The 14,683-nt window shown below is 33.6% G+C and overlaps 2 protein-coding genes across 2 annotated transcripts; one reads left to right on the top strand and one right to left on the bottom strand.

Annotated features, from left to right (window-relative positions):
- The first annotated feature begins 657 nt into the window (after positions 1-657).
- On the top strand, positions 658-2,870 carry LOC113716435 (high mobility group B protein 7). The gene is made up of 8 exons (XM_027240761.2): positions 658-937; positions 1,063-1,145; positions 1,692-1,743; positions 1,856-1,954; positions 2,036-2,093; positions 2,198-2,242; positions 2,339-2,431; positions 2,550-2,870. The coding sequence occupies exons 1-8, from the start codon at positions 789-791 to the stop codon at positions 2,607-2,609; spliced, it is 639 nt and encodes a 212-aa protein (XP_027096562.1). The 5' UTR covers positions 658-788; the 3' UTR covers positions 2,610-2,870.
- Positions 2,871-3,027: 157 nt separating this feature from the next.
- On the bottom strand, positions 3,028-5,291 carry LOC113715582 (uncharacterized). The gene has a single exon (XM_027239820.2). It carries the CDS (start codon positions 5,034-5,036, stop codon positions 3,237-3,239), a length of 1,800 nt encoding a protein of 599 aa, XP_027095621.1. The 5' UTR covers positions 5,037-5,291; the 3' UTR covers positions 3,028-3,236.
- Positions 5,292-14,683: the final 9,392 nt, after the last annotated feature.

The raw sequence follows: 14,683 nt of genomic DNA, 5'->3' as shown, positions 1-14,683 counted from the left end.
GTTTATAATATAAAAGAAATATTATTTGAAAAAATGGAAAGCCATTTTTCACTAAAAATTTTCTATATTTTTCATGAAAACATTTCTCAATCACCCTTTTACTTCACATATATCAAATTATTACAGTACATTTTTTACAAAAATTTTAAAAAATTACAATCCAAACAGAAAAGCTATCCAAACACTCCGCGCCATCCATTTTAGTTTCCAAGGAAGTGGCCATATCAAATTTATTCATGGAGCTGTTCCCTCAAATAATCTTTTAGCAAATTTGGTTGGGTTACAGTTTTGTGTAGAAAAATTTTTACGTTTTTTGTCATCACATATTTCAAATATAATTTTATCTCATGTAAATCAAATCATTATAGTATATATGTTAGTTCAACTTAGATCCTAAATTCAATTTTTTTTTTTTTAAAAAAATCCCACCTTCTCTAGAACATAAGCTCTTTTTGAATCATCAACCGTCCATTTGAGAACGCAACAGTCCAACGGTCAAGAAGCGCGACAGGTCATTCATCCGCATCAGTTAAATGAAGTATGTTAACAATTCAATTGGCGGGTTTTTTCACGAAAATGTGAAAAAGCCACCAAAAAAAAAATGGCGGCCCCAAAATTTCATTTCAATTCCAATTTTCGTCTTTGCTCTTTCCCTCCTCTCTTTTTTCCCCCGTCTTATTATACCCAACCGCGATTTCCCCCAAAACCCCCAAAAAAAACAAAGAACCCATCTCCATTTTCCTGTTTGCATCTCCAATTCCATCAGAAACTCTCTAATTGCGGTCCAAATGGCGGGTGGAAGACTAAGGAAAAGGGTGGAGGTGGAGAAGAATTCTTCTTCTTCTTCTACGTCTCCTGCTGCTAGTGGCAAGAGCAACACTACAGCATCTTCTTCTACCCTCCTCCGGGCTAAAGATGGCAGCGCTTTTACGAAATGGTATGAGATTTTTTTGAACTAATATGATGTCTACTAATCTTTTTGGGTTTTCTTTGTGGGTTCTTTATATATGGAAAAATGGTGGACTTAAGTTGGATTTTTTTTTTCTTTTTTCTTTTTGGCAGTGGGGAATGCAACAAGGATGTTGCCGTAGCGCTGATTAGCATGCATGACTGTAGCACTGAAGCTAAAATCAAGATGAATCTAGGTATTTCTTGCTTTTGATTAGATATAATGCTGTAATGAGGATGGAGAATGGATTATTTTCTGGTTAACATGAGGCTGGTGCTTGTACTTTTTTTCGGTTGAATTGGGTCATGCATGCATCAATTTGTATATGGTGTTAAGGGGTTCTTACTGTTAATTTCGTGTTAAGACGAGGCAGTTTTTTTTGCCCCTTAAACAGGGAGGCAGGGTGCTTTTGGGTGTTTAATATGTTAATTTATGTTGAAATGGTTGTGCCAATTTGCATGTGACTGCCATTTTCCGCTTTTAATTGGTTGCTATGTTACTATGATAAGGATGTAAAATGGGGTTTGATTTGATCTATGTTAAGATGAACCTAGGTTCCTTTTGAGTGTAATTGGTTAATGAGTCGGACCCTTTTTTATATTTTTTTGGGTTCTGAAGTCTACTAACCTGTTATTCTTCACCGTTAATTGATTTTAGTTTTAGTTTAGCTGATGGAGGTTTATTGGTTAGTTAACTTGCTATCTGAGGGGCACTTCTGATGAGTTAATTTGATGCTAAACAGAGGCTCAGGTTGTGGAGAAGGCTGCTGAATTGAAGAAAAAACCAGCTGAAAAGTAATTTTTATAGAATTCCTTTTGTTTTTACTTGCTACCTATCATGTACTGATTGTTGCTTTGATTCATTTTGGTTTGTTTTTGATTTTACAATGGTGACGATGATGTACAGAAGGAAGGCCAAAGCTGCTGAACCAAAGGCAAAGAAGGGAAAGAAAGCCAAGAATCCAAATGCACTAAAACGCCCTCCTACTGCTTTCTTCATTTTCATGTAATCCTTTGCTTATGTGTACTATGCATTAGGAGTATTTGTAGAGTAGGTGGTTGATTATGTTTGACTTGAATTACACAGGGATGACTTCAGGAAATCTTTCAAGGAGGCAAATCCTGATTGCAAGAGTGTCTCAGTGGTATAGTCAATTCTTATTTGTTTATTTTCATTGTTTGAAAATTGAACCATGGTTGATTTACTTGGTTATGTTTGACATGGATTTTTAACTATCCAATGATTTAGGTGGCCAAAGAGGGTGGCGAGAAATGGAAGTCAATGACTGAAGAAGTGAGTGTCAATTCTGTATGCTGGAGCTTATTGCATTCCATAAGAAACTGTTTGATCAGTTACTGATGGTAATGATATTTCAAATGCTTTGATCAGGAGAAACAACCTTATGTGGACAGAGCTGCAGAGCTGAAAGCTGAATATGAGAGGGCCTTGGAATCTAATGGTGATGGTGCTGAAAATGAAGATGTAAGTGGTTTGATTTCCAAAGCTTGTTAGGAAAAGTGCTTATTCTTTAGATGCTTCTCTCTTATTACTCTTGCATTGTTATAATAGTGTCAATTCTTAATTTGGTTTGCTTTTTCAGGGTGAAGAAAATTCAGCTGAGAAGGAAGTTGAGGAGATTGTAGTTGATGATGATGAATAGTGTTCTGCCTTGCAAAGTCTGCTATGCCCTTTTGTAGTTTCTCTTACAATAGTTCTGTCTTGTAAATTTTTGTCCCTGTTAGTCAACTGGGTTCTGGTTAGGTATCAAATAGTTCTGAATGGCAGGGTAGTTTCTGTCTTTTTTGCTTCAAATTGTTAGGCTCTATGCACCATTTGGATTCTGCTTATGCTACTATTGGAATCCAGAAATGGCAAATTACTGTGCTAATTATATGGAGTTTGTGGTTTTAACATGTTTAAATTGATGCTCGAAGGAGATACATGATTTGAAAATACTGAACTACTAATTACACTTTTTGTTGTTGCTCAAAGTTGGTTGCCCTGTTTTAATGTTTATTATTGTGGTTAGACAAGATCGTATGCTAAAAAATTCATAGAAAGCTCAGCATCAGATAAAATAAGAGAAGAACTTTCTTGATTTGAATTAATAGGAGCAAGTACTCAGTTCTTTGAGTAAGGATTCTATCGTGAGATACAGAAGAATGTGTATCTTGACTGGTATTTAAGAAACAACCGAAATTGATTGTTGATGCAAGGCTAACATGGCTTGAGCAATTGTATCATCCTCATTGATCGAGTCAGCATTGTACTGGCCCATCCTTTCCTATCACTTCTTTCCCTTACAAGGTGGCAAGGGCCTGCCACATAAACACAGATTATGGGCATAAGTTACTGGAGGAAAGATGTTAAATGGTCTTCCTTGCGGGATCTCACCACATAATCTGTTGGCCCTGAAGCTTGCATGTCTCAGCGCTTGAATCTGTAGCAAGCTGTCAGGGATTTTCCCGGAAAGTGTGTTGATGGACAAATCCAACCACTGCAACTTGAGCAACAATCCTAAACTGGTTGGGATTGTGCCTCCTATTTGGTTCCTTGAAATGTCTAATCTTTCAAGCTTAGCAAGGTTTGAGATCGAATTGGGAATGTAACCTGTAAGTTTGTTGCTTGCTATGTTGAGCACTTTCAGGTTCAAGCTATTGCTGAATTCAGGAATGGTACCCGAAATTTGATTGTTTGAAATATCAACAGCCTCCAGAAACTTGCTTGTCTTGTTGCTTAGAATACTTGATAGAGAACCGTAGAGTTGGTTTGAATGGAGGTCAATTGATGAAAGTCCATCTGGCAATTTGATTGCAGATACATCAGACTTCAGTTGGTTGTTTGAAAGCTTGGCCTGTTCCAAGGTTGTCATCCTTGTGAAAAAATTTGAAATACCTTCAGTGAAATAGTTATCTGACAGGTCTAAAGAGCTTAATGAATCAGGGGTTGTGAAATTTGGGAGAGTCCCTCGAAGCTTGCAGCCAGCTAAATAAATGCTGGAAAGTTCCCGGGTTCTTATCCATTGAGGAACTGTCCCCAAATCAAAATTATTATAAGAAAGGTCCAGTGATAACAGAGATGGAAGACCACTAGGTAAGGTGTTAGGCAATGGATCTGAAAACAAATTTCTTGATAGATTTAGGTTCCACAGGTTCTGCATCTGAGCAATTGATTCTGGAATTTGACCTATTAACTGGTTGGAAACTAATGACAGAATTGCAAGAGACTTGAGATTTCCAATCTGGGGTGGGATTTTTCCTACAAGCCTATTATGGCCGAGTGACAACTCTGAGAGTTTAATCAAGCTGCACAAAGAAATTGGTATCTGGCCTGATAGTTGATTACTTGTAAGAACAAGGTATGTCAGATTTCTAAACTGCCCCATAAAATCTGGTATGTTTCCTGATAAAAGATTATAACTGAGATCAATTGACTGCAAGCTGATGAGATTCTTGAAGGAGATTGGAAAAGGACCTGTCAGGGAATTTCTTGCTAAACTTAGCTGCTGAAGGTTTCTTAAATTCCCTAATGCTGGAGGAATCTGCCCTGTCAATCTATTCCCACTCAGCGATACTGTCTGCAATAAGGGCAGATGCCCCAAATTGGAGGGGATGTCTCCTTGCAGAAAATTGTCTTCGAGTATAAGCTGAGTCAGCCTAGTGAGATTTGAGAAAGTTTGAGGAATTGGCCCTGCAATGCGTTTCATCCCACTTATTACCATTACCTCCAAGAAGTACAAATTACCAAGAGTAGGAGACAAAATGCCCTTCATGAAATTGCTCAAGTCTTGATCAACTGGTCTCTGCAGGATCAACCTAATAACTCTTCCTGTTGCAGGGTCACATTCGACCCCTTCCCAACCCCCTCCACAGCAATCTTTGCCTGTCCATGAAGATAGAATGTCGGTAGTGTCCCTAAATATTCTAGCCTTGAACCCAAGAAGAGCAACTCTATCACCCTCAAAACAAGCTGGTGCAGCTGCTTCTGCTGCTGCTGTTGCCTGAACATCCTTCTGGGCTTGTGCTAGGATTGGTGGTTGCAAGCTTACAATGAGGAAAAGCTTGAGAACCCACATTAGAATCTGCATTTTGGGACACGGTTTTCTGATCTGACAGCAAATATTGCTGAAAATGGAATAAGAATGTTTGAAGTTTTTGGGATCTGACAAAGGGAAATCTCAGTGGGAGGAACAAAAGTGAAGTGTATATTTTATTGGGTCACTAACATATACTAATAGCAGAAGTTGCAAAAAGGAGACTGTGGCTTCATTCTTTCACGTAAACAAGAAGGTATAATGATGAGAAAAGATGGTAGAGGAAAATCTAAGGCTGACAAAGGAAACAATGACCTGGACCTTTGCTTTCAAGAACCCAGCCTTGTCTCCCTCATTTATAGGAAACCAGAAAATTGCAACTTTCTGGTAAAAAAAAAAAGAAAAAAAAATACAAGCAGTAACATTTTGAGCAGGTTAAATTAAGTGGAATCACATGTAAAATTTGTTACCGTTTGATGGATCACGAGGTTTCTCATTAGGTTTCGAACGTTGGAGCGCACTAGGTTCAAATAATCAAAATTCCCTTTCCAACTTTTAGAATTTTGCTGCAGTTTGAGCTGGTCCACATATTCCAACTCCAATAATCATCTACTACTCTCTTGTTTTAGTGCATTTAGCAGGGATAAATGTCCACAATGGTGGCTGCACCAAAGTTGTTTACAGAAAGATTACAGAAAGACCGAGTTCTAGAGAAAATAGGTTAAATTTCCTTTTCAGTTTTTGTGTAGGTCATTGCACGTTTGTAAGAACATCTAATTTACACGAAACTTATCATTCAAATGCATATATTTACATTTATTTTCACCTTTATATTGAGATAGCATTTGAAATTCATTTGAATGGTTCCACCTCAATCTATGAATGCTTCAACTGGCTTGTTCATATATATATATGATTCTTTTGTAACCAAAATTAATTATAAGGACGTAAATTGGGGAACAAATTGACACATAATTAATTAGGCCACTAAGCAATTAAAATGGCATTGCAACTTGAATTCAAAATTTTCTGGTTTCTCTAACTCTACCCTTTTTCTCTTTGCATCTTATCCAATTTACCTAACGTGCAATTACTCGTTTGTGTCATATCACACATGATGATTTGGGTTGATTGTCATCTAATATCCAGACAAAAAACAAGAAAAGAGGTTTAGCTACTAAATGGAAAAAGTAACAACGAGCCAAGATTAATCATATGTCAAAGACTTTAAAGTACCACTAATACGTGTGGTGAAATCTTGACCATTTAGCTTACCTCAAATGATATTTAAGTACTGAAGATTGATTAATAACTTTTCTGATTTTGGAAGTTTGCTAAATAATCATAATTATTTCTTTAATTAAACGTTGGAGAGGCCAGCCTTGCCATCATTTCCAATAGAAATAGACTCTTATGCAGTGCATGAATGGGAAACTGTCGAAAATAATAAGAAAAATTGGAGAATGCTTACATTTTGCTTGAGATTTGACCATGTATACCAAGCCCACAACAAAAAAGGAAAAAAAAAAAAACCTGTATCGTTGCATAATTTTGTGAATTCTATTTTGCTCAAAAAAGGAAAATTTTTTGTCCATAAGCAAAAAATAAGTTGAAGCAAGGCAGACTAGATCTACTGCATAAAAAAAAAAGTGCAACGAATGCTACACAATAAAAATATATTTAAATTACATTAACCCCGTATGATTTTTTTATTGCCACATGATCCCCTGATGTTTTAAAATATTCGCTTCACCCCTTATGATTTTATGTAAAGTGGAAACATGATTAAAAATAACCTATATAACGTCATTAATTAAAATATCAATAGTGCGCTTACTTAAATGCTAAATCAATCTACGGCTTAACTATCTTGTATAAAAGTATAGAGGAATTATATAGAAAAATACAAAATATCACAAGCGGTCAAATGGATATTTATACAAACTATTAGAGGGTTACATAGAGATTAATATTTTATAACATGCACTTTTAGAGTGAGTTTGATACAAATGCCGTAATTGAATGTACATTCTACCGTTTTTCACTTTATATAAAACTATTTGGGGGGGGGGGGGGTTATACAACTCTTTTTAACTAGTGGGTTAACAAAAATTGCTTATCATGTGTGAAAATGTTAGTATATTCTTTACTTCTGGCTAAATTACACTGGTAGAATGCTAAACTAGACCTTCATCGATACTTGATTCACAGCATCTATTTTTACTTAAAGAGTAAAATTGTTCATGTACTTGGGAAGCTTCATCCTTTGTTACAACTTCATTCATATTTCTTGGTCTATAGATGGTAAGCTTGGTTTAGGTGAGTATGAGTGTAAATGTGGACGTATACATTTATTTTATTTCATTATAATCAACTAAAGAATTACTGAAAATCATTTGGGGGCAATGAATTTCTAAATGATCTTGCGTCATCTCTCATCCTATCCCACATCAAATAATTGCAATGACAATATGTAATCCAGAAGGGAAATAGTCTAAAGTACATTTTTGCTTGAAAAGTCTCCTGAATTTTTTCCGGGGGTAAAATGGAGTCCGACATACAAAAGAAGAAGAGTGCTAAAAGTAACTGAGTTGAGTCCTGCAAATTGAATAAATTGTACTAATGGATGTTCAGAATTGGGGTCCAACAATCAGTCCATGTGATAGCAAAAAGCTTTTATATTTAGTTCAAGTAGTTGGTCATCATTAAACTTGGTGCTCTTGGGACCCTGTGAGTTGTGACCAAATCAAAGTACCCTTGCCAATCCTCTTAACTGAGAATTTTGATGATTGAAAGCATTAAAAGTAATTCAACGAGCAAAAGAACTTTCTGATTGAGTGAGAAGATATGGAGCAAAACAAATTTAAATAAAAAAAAAAGTTGCAAACCTAGGGAAAGTTTGATAAGACACTCTTCCTTTTGATTTGGGAGCTCAAAATGCGATAGGGATAATTTCAAAAATCTCAGAGGAGGTTTCTGACTATTTCACTGGTCTCCTTATTGATTTTGAAAATTATACTAATCTTCCTTGAAATTAATTATCTTGTAATATTTAAACTCAATCGATAACTAAAAAGTGATATCATAAGAGAAAAGATAATATGATTTCATTATTACCCCTCATCTACTATATTATTTAATTAATTTAATCCTAACCAACACATTAAGGAAAAGTACTAAAATTTATTATTTATCATTAAGGATCAAATCATATATATTATCAAAAAAATAGTTTATCATTTTATATTTTTCACTTAATACAAAATCTAGATTACTCTTTTCAATTATATACCCATTGTCAGACATGATCAGTAATAAATAATCAAAAAAATTGCAATCAAAATATTATAAAGAACAAACTTAACATCATAAATATTCTTGTCAATATATTAAGGTTAGTTGCTGAGATTTTTATTGTATTACAGTTCGTGCTTTGTAATGTTTTGGTTACGGAATTTTTTAATTATTTGTTGTTGATCATGTTTAATAATGTGTTTGTAACTAAAAAGAACAATTTAAATTAAGTAAAATATATAGAATGATACATTATTTTTGATACCATATGTGATTTAATCTTTGATGGTAAACAGCAAATTTTAGTATTTTTTATTAGTGTTTGGGCGGGTATTACATTAATTTAATAGATGAGGAGCAATGTAAATTTATATTATCTTCTCTCTCGTAATATCACTTTTTAATTATTAGTTGGATCCAGATATTACAAGATAATAAAATTTGAAGGAGGTTAGTATAATTTTTAAAATCTGAAAGGAGGCTAGTGAAATAGTTAGAAACCTCAAGGGAGGTTTCTGAAATCATCCCAATACAATAACATATATTTGTAAAATTAAGATATCCCAAATTAGGATGGTTTTTATATATGCTCTACTCTATAGTTTATGCGGGGACATACCAAATAGGCCTTAATTTGTTCAAAGAATCATCATTATGGATACTAATGAGTGTATTTTGACTTGTCGTGTAAGTCACTTGTTCAGTGCCAAATTTGCTTTTCTAGAGATTTTGATATTATATCGAATGAAAAGCAAAAAGTATAAGTTATCAACTCTACAACTAGTAATTTCAGTATACTGTGTTTCCAACTCTAGCAACTCAGAGTAGGCAGTGATGCAATTGAGACCCTAGATGCGTTTTTAGCTTCTGCTAAAGTGTAAATTCCAGTCCAAGACACCAAGCTACCATGTCTACTCTCTAGCTGCACTTAACTCTAGATTACCTTTCCACCAAACACTTCATGGCTCGTGATCTTACGCCTACTATGACAAATCCCTCTTAAAAGTTCTCCATATGCGAAACGTTTGCCCAAAACAGTGAGCAGGCATACGAGGAAAAATGACAATTTTTGGTGTAAACCTCCCAATGTTCGATGATGTGCATTGGCCCCGATTACTGCGGAGGTACCATCAGACCTCTTCCCGGAGGCGACTCTCCCAATGTTTATTTTCTCCGTCCACAAGATTTTGAAATTTTATGCACCGAGTTTCAAATTCTTTGTCACTTGATCCAATAACTGTTGATAAAATAGACCTTTATCACGAAACAAGTTCTAATAATTCTCCATTTCAATCTATATTGATAAGTTTTATGTCCCTCAAGAAATTATTACAAGTTTAGAAGATAAAAAATAATAAAAAGAACTTACAAATTGGATGAAGGAGGAGCAATTAAGGTACACACAGTATGATGAACGCTCAAAAAAATTACTAAGGTTCACTAGAGTTAGGGTGGCAACATGTCATTAGCCAACTCTTTTCCATTTTCTCAATATATGTATTTTGATTGAGCTTTTCCTCTTTCTCAGTGCATAGTCTGAAACTGATATTTTGGTTGAGCCAATTGAATCCATTGTAAATCTCTAAAACTTTGCGGGGTAAATCTTTTATTTTTGGATTGGACTAGTAAAATGTTTGGAAGTGACAAAACATGTTTTTTAGTCTTCTAGACATTATTGCCGTACCAGTGTCACATGCACATATGCAAACTTAAGGAAAGTTTGATAAGACAATCTTCCTTTTGATTTGGATCAAGAAACACAAAAACATATATATATATATATATATATATATATATGTGTGTGTGTGTGTGTGTGTAAAATATATCCCAAAATGGGATGATTTTTATATATGCTAAACTGCAATAGTTTATGCATGGACATACTAAATAGTTCTTAATTTGTTCAAAGAATCATGATTATGGATACTTATGAGTGTATTTGAACTTGTCGTGTAAGTCACTTGTTCAGTGCCAAATTTGCTTTTCTTGAGATTTTGACACTGTGTCAAATGAAAAGAAAAATTAAAAGCAAAAGCATTGAGTGATCAATTCTACAACTACGAATTTCCATATCAGTAGTATTTTCAACTCTAGAAAATCAGAGTCGGCAGTAATGCAATCCTTTTTAGCTTCTGTCAAAGTGCAAATACTAGTTCAAGACTTTCAAGCTACTATGTCTAGTTTTATCTTTCCGCCAAACAATTCATGGCTCGTGATCTTTTGCATACTACAGCAAATCCCTCTTAAAAGTTCTCCGTATGGGAACCATTGTGTCCAAAAAAATAGTGAGCTGTCTCACGAGGAAAAATCGCCTTTCTTTTGGGTGTAAACTTCCTCTTGTTGGATGACCGTATTGGACCCCGACTAAAGTATCATCGAACCTCTTCACGAAGGTGACTCTCCCACTATTATTTTCTCTATTCACAAGACTCTAAAACAACCATTGGTGAACTAGCCCTTTATCATGAAACAAGTTCTAATGATTCTCCATTTCAATTTATATGATAAATTGTATGTTACGCAAGAAATCATTATAAGTTTAGAAGATAATAAATAACAAAAGGAACTTACAAATTGGATGGATGAAGGAGGAGCAATTAAGGTACGTAGAATATGATAAATTGTATGTTCCTCAAGAAATCATTTACTAGTTTAGAAGATAATAAATAACAAAAGGAACTTACAAATTGGATGAAGGAGGAGCAATTAAGATGCACAAAACATGGTGAATCCTAGAAAAAAATTAATAAGGTACGCCGAAGTTAGGGCAACATCTCATTAATTAGCAAAATCTCTTCCATTTTCTCAATATATGTTTTTTAGACCAGTATTTTGATTAAGCATGTTCTCTTTCTCAGTGCAAAGTTTGAAACTGATATTTTGGACGATAAGTTGAGTCCGTTGCAATTCTCTAAAACTTTGTGGGGCAAATCTTTTATTTTTGAATTGGCATAGTAGGAAGTTCGAAAGTTCGAGGGTGAAACTGCAATTTTCAAAGTAACGACCCTCAAGACCATATCGATTTTTCAGTAAATAAAACCAGTTTTAAGAGGTCTAAGCTTGCAAGCTGGCCAGGACCAATAAGCAGCACTTGCTCAATAATTTCGAACATGTCACGTAGGTTGTTTCTTCAGTGTTCTTGTTCAAGTCGTGTTTCTGATAAGGGCTAAAGACAAATCCTTCCATCTAGTAATTGTTGAAAACGATTGGAGTAGTAATTTGATCTGCTTTTATAAAATTTCGTGCAAATTAAGGATGACACCAATAATAAATACAGAACTCTGCTAAATTTCAACTTAATTTTGTGGTTATTTAATTTGAGAACAAGAAAATGTACTATTTGATCCTTTGTGCTTTTGCATTGAAGTACAAAGATTACAGACTTGCCTTGCTATCCTTATTAAGTATATTTAGGTTATGAGTGTTAATCTGATCCAATAATTGGAGCAGAATTGTACAGAATTTTTTACTAAGTATATAGTATGTGAAAAGTATGTGTCACAGAGATAAAATCTTATAAAAAGGGTAAATTACTGAAGAGGCTACTAAGTAACAAAAAAAAAAAGTCAATTTTTAAATCTATAAACTACTGATGATTCTGTCCAATTTCACCATTAAATCCTTTTGATCCGAAAAAAGTTAAGGAAAATTTGTGTCCATGTATAATAAGTTAAAAGATAAATGCAAAAGAAACCCATTAGCCACATGTAATATGTTTAAGAAAATATGAAAAGAGATAGAAGTGTATTGGAACTGCCAAAAAAGAGGAAGAAAATGTTGATTTTTTTTTTTTTAGTTTTCTCCTTTACGAAAATTGTTGTGATGCTTTTCGATTAATTGAAACGAACAAACTTAATAGAGCAAATAAATGAAATTACCTTTTGTTTTCAAAATTAGAAGTTTATTACGCTAATTGAAACTATTAATTAGCTGACTGACTAAAATTTTACAATGAAAATAGTTCACTGCCTAGTATCAAGAAAGTGCTACCATCGTATTGTGTAATAGAATTCTCCGGATCCACTTTGATGTAGTGATTAGTGAAAAAGCACATTATTAATCGGTTTGTCTAACGGCGTTAAGATGTATTTCAGGTGTTAGATTTTGGAAATATAAGATTAATATGAAAAGTGTATAAATGCAAGGGAATTAATTAGAAAAAATGTATAAATGCCGGAGAAAGTAGTAATTGTTAGTGTGTGTATATGCATGATAGATTGAGTGGAATGTAGGTATATTAACGGGTGCCGCCCATTACAAAAACCCGTTATTTTGGCAAATAACTTACAGAATTGAAGTCTTGCATAGGGCAAAAGTTGCATTTTAGTAAACAAAAAATTTTTGACTAGAAAATTCTTGCACAGTTTTGATGTAACATTATCAGCTTGTAGTACACACTCCATTGGTTCATACCACCGAAAGGGAAAATCAGAAAGTGCAAGAAAAATTGTTGCTCACATGAGATTGTACTTGCATTACAACTGATTTTTGTCATCTGAAATTTGTAGTACTTGCAACTTTTCTTGGGGACAATCTATTTAGAGTACCAGGAAAAAAACCAAAAGGAAGAACTATTTAGTACTAGATTTTGGCATTGATTGACGTATTAGTTATCCGTTGAATGCGGGGATGTCGTTGTTGGAAATCACTGCCTTTGAAGCACTATTTTTGACTTTGATGGGGGGGGGGCAGTATCCTTCGGTTGTTGTAGGCTTGTTTATAGTCTTCTCATTGAAAATTTTGGGTGGTGATTTGTTTCCCTATTTACATACAACCTTTTTGAGCGTGTCAACTGCCATCACCATATATATCAAGGGTGCAAAGGTGTAAAATTATGACAGACCATTTTTTTTAACTATATGTCTAACAGATGCTCTATAAGCACCCGTTAAAATATATTTTGGGTGTTGGTATTTTAGAAATATAAAATTAATTAAGGAAAGTGTATAAATGCAAGGGAATTAATTAGAAAAAATGTATAAATGTAAGAGAAAGTAGTAATTGTTAGTGTTTATATATATATGATATATTACGTGGAATATAGATATGTTAACGAGTGCTCTATAAGCACCCGTTATAAAAATCATTTTTAATAGGTAACTAATGAGCATTGGTTAATTCATATGCATCAAATTCATTATTTAACAAAGAGTTTTTTTTAACGGGTACCTAATGTGTACTTATTAAATTAGCTAATTCATATTTAACTTATTATGTGATTGCACACACTAATAATTATTAACCTACGATGTATTTATAAGCTTTCCCTATTTAACTTTTCATTTTCAAAGTATAATTAAGACTTGGGCTACATATGAATGATTGTCTAGTGGGCAACTCATTAGATAGGTCCTTTAACAAAACTCTCATATTTATTGCCCTATCTTATATTTATGCACTTGCTTGGTTTAACTTTACTTTTTTAGATAATTAACACCTAAAAACCATCCTAAGAATAATTACAAGAAAGAAAACAAATAAAAGATAAACCAACTCCATTCCATTGCTTGGAATTTTATATAAGTAGCAGAGGAAGAATATTTACGAAAAGTGTTTTTTAAGCAAATATTTACTAAAAGATTGTACTAAGACTTATTTGAAATGTTTTTCCTTTTAGCTTTCTCCTAAGGCCTTTGTATTAGTGTAGTTATGGCGTCAACTGCAATATATAATTGGGGCTTGTTGATTTCGTAATCCACTTGATGGCCCAAAAAAATGTACAGTATGCTGAAACGCATAAGCCCAAATTTATTGTTGGCAAGGAAATAGAATTTCATTTTGGTCTTGCCTAAATTGGGTGGATTCTATATGCTTGCCTCTTACAAAAATGGGCCTATCTAATTTAAAGAAGAAGGAATCTAGCATGGACTAAAAGAAATATAGGATAGAAGGCAAACCAAAACGTAGAAAATGGCAAAATTAGGGCTGCAAACGAGTCGAATCGATCCGAGTTTTGGTCTAATCGAGCCGAATTTTGACTTAATTTTATTGAATTCGAACTCGAATTTGAACTCGACGAGTTGCCAATTTAAAACTTGAGCTCGAAAAAAATAAAAAATAATTATTTTAGTTTTTAAAAAATAAATAAAATAATATTTTTTCTTAATAAATAATAAAATATTAAGGATATATATAATTTTATTATTAAAATAATATATATAATTTTATTATTAAAATACTATATATATATAATTTTATTATTAAAATACTATATATATATAATTTTATTATTAAAATACTATATATATATAATTTTATTATTAAAATAATATATATATATATATATATACTTAAGCTCGCGAGCTTAATATTTTGAACTCGAATTCGAACTCGATTTCAACTCGAGCCAATTCGAGCTCGACTCGAGCTCGATATCAATATCGAGCTCGAGTCGAGCTTGACTCGCG

This window comes from Coffea arabica, chromosome 11c (assembly GCF_036785885.1).
Source record: "Coffea arabica cultivar ET-39 chromosome 11c, Coffea Arabica ET-39 HiFi, whole genome shotgun sequence".
In the NCBI taxonomy this organism is placed as follows: domain Eukaryota; kingdom Viridiplantae; phylum Streptophyta; class Magnoliopsida; order Gentianales; family Rubiaceae; genus Coffea; species Coffea arabica.
Note: the sequence above shows the minus strand (reverse complement) of the source record. Positions and strands in the feature narration are given on the sequence as shown.

Excerpts from the sequence above, each read along its gene's own strand:
- LOC113715582 (XM_027239820.2), bottom strand. The coding sequence starts at position 5,036 with ATGCAGATTCTAATGTGGGTTCTCAAGCTTTTCCTCATTGTAAGCTTG.
- LOC113716435 (XM_027240761.2), top strand. The coding sequence starts at position 789 with ATGGCGGGTGGAAGACTAAGGAAAAGGGTGGAGGTGGAGAAGAATTCT. Across the intron at positions 1,146-1,691 it reads TAAAATCAAGATGAATCTAG|AGGCTCAGGTTGTGGAGAAG; the intron begins GTATTTCTTGCT and ends GATGCTAAACAG. Across the intron at positions 1,744-1,855 it reads AAGAAAAAACCAGCTGAAAA|AAGGAAGGCCAAAGCTGCTG; the intron begins GTAATTTTTATA and ends GATGATGTACAG.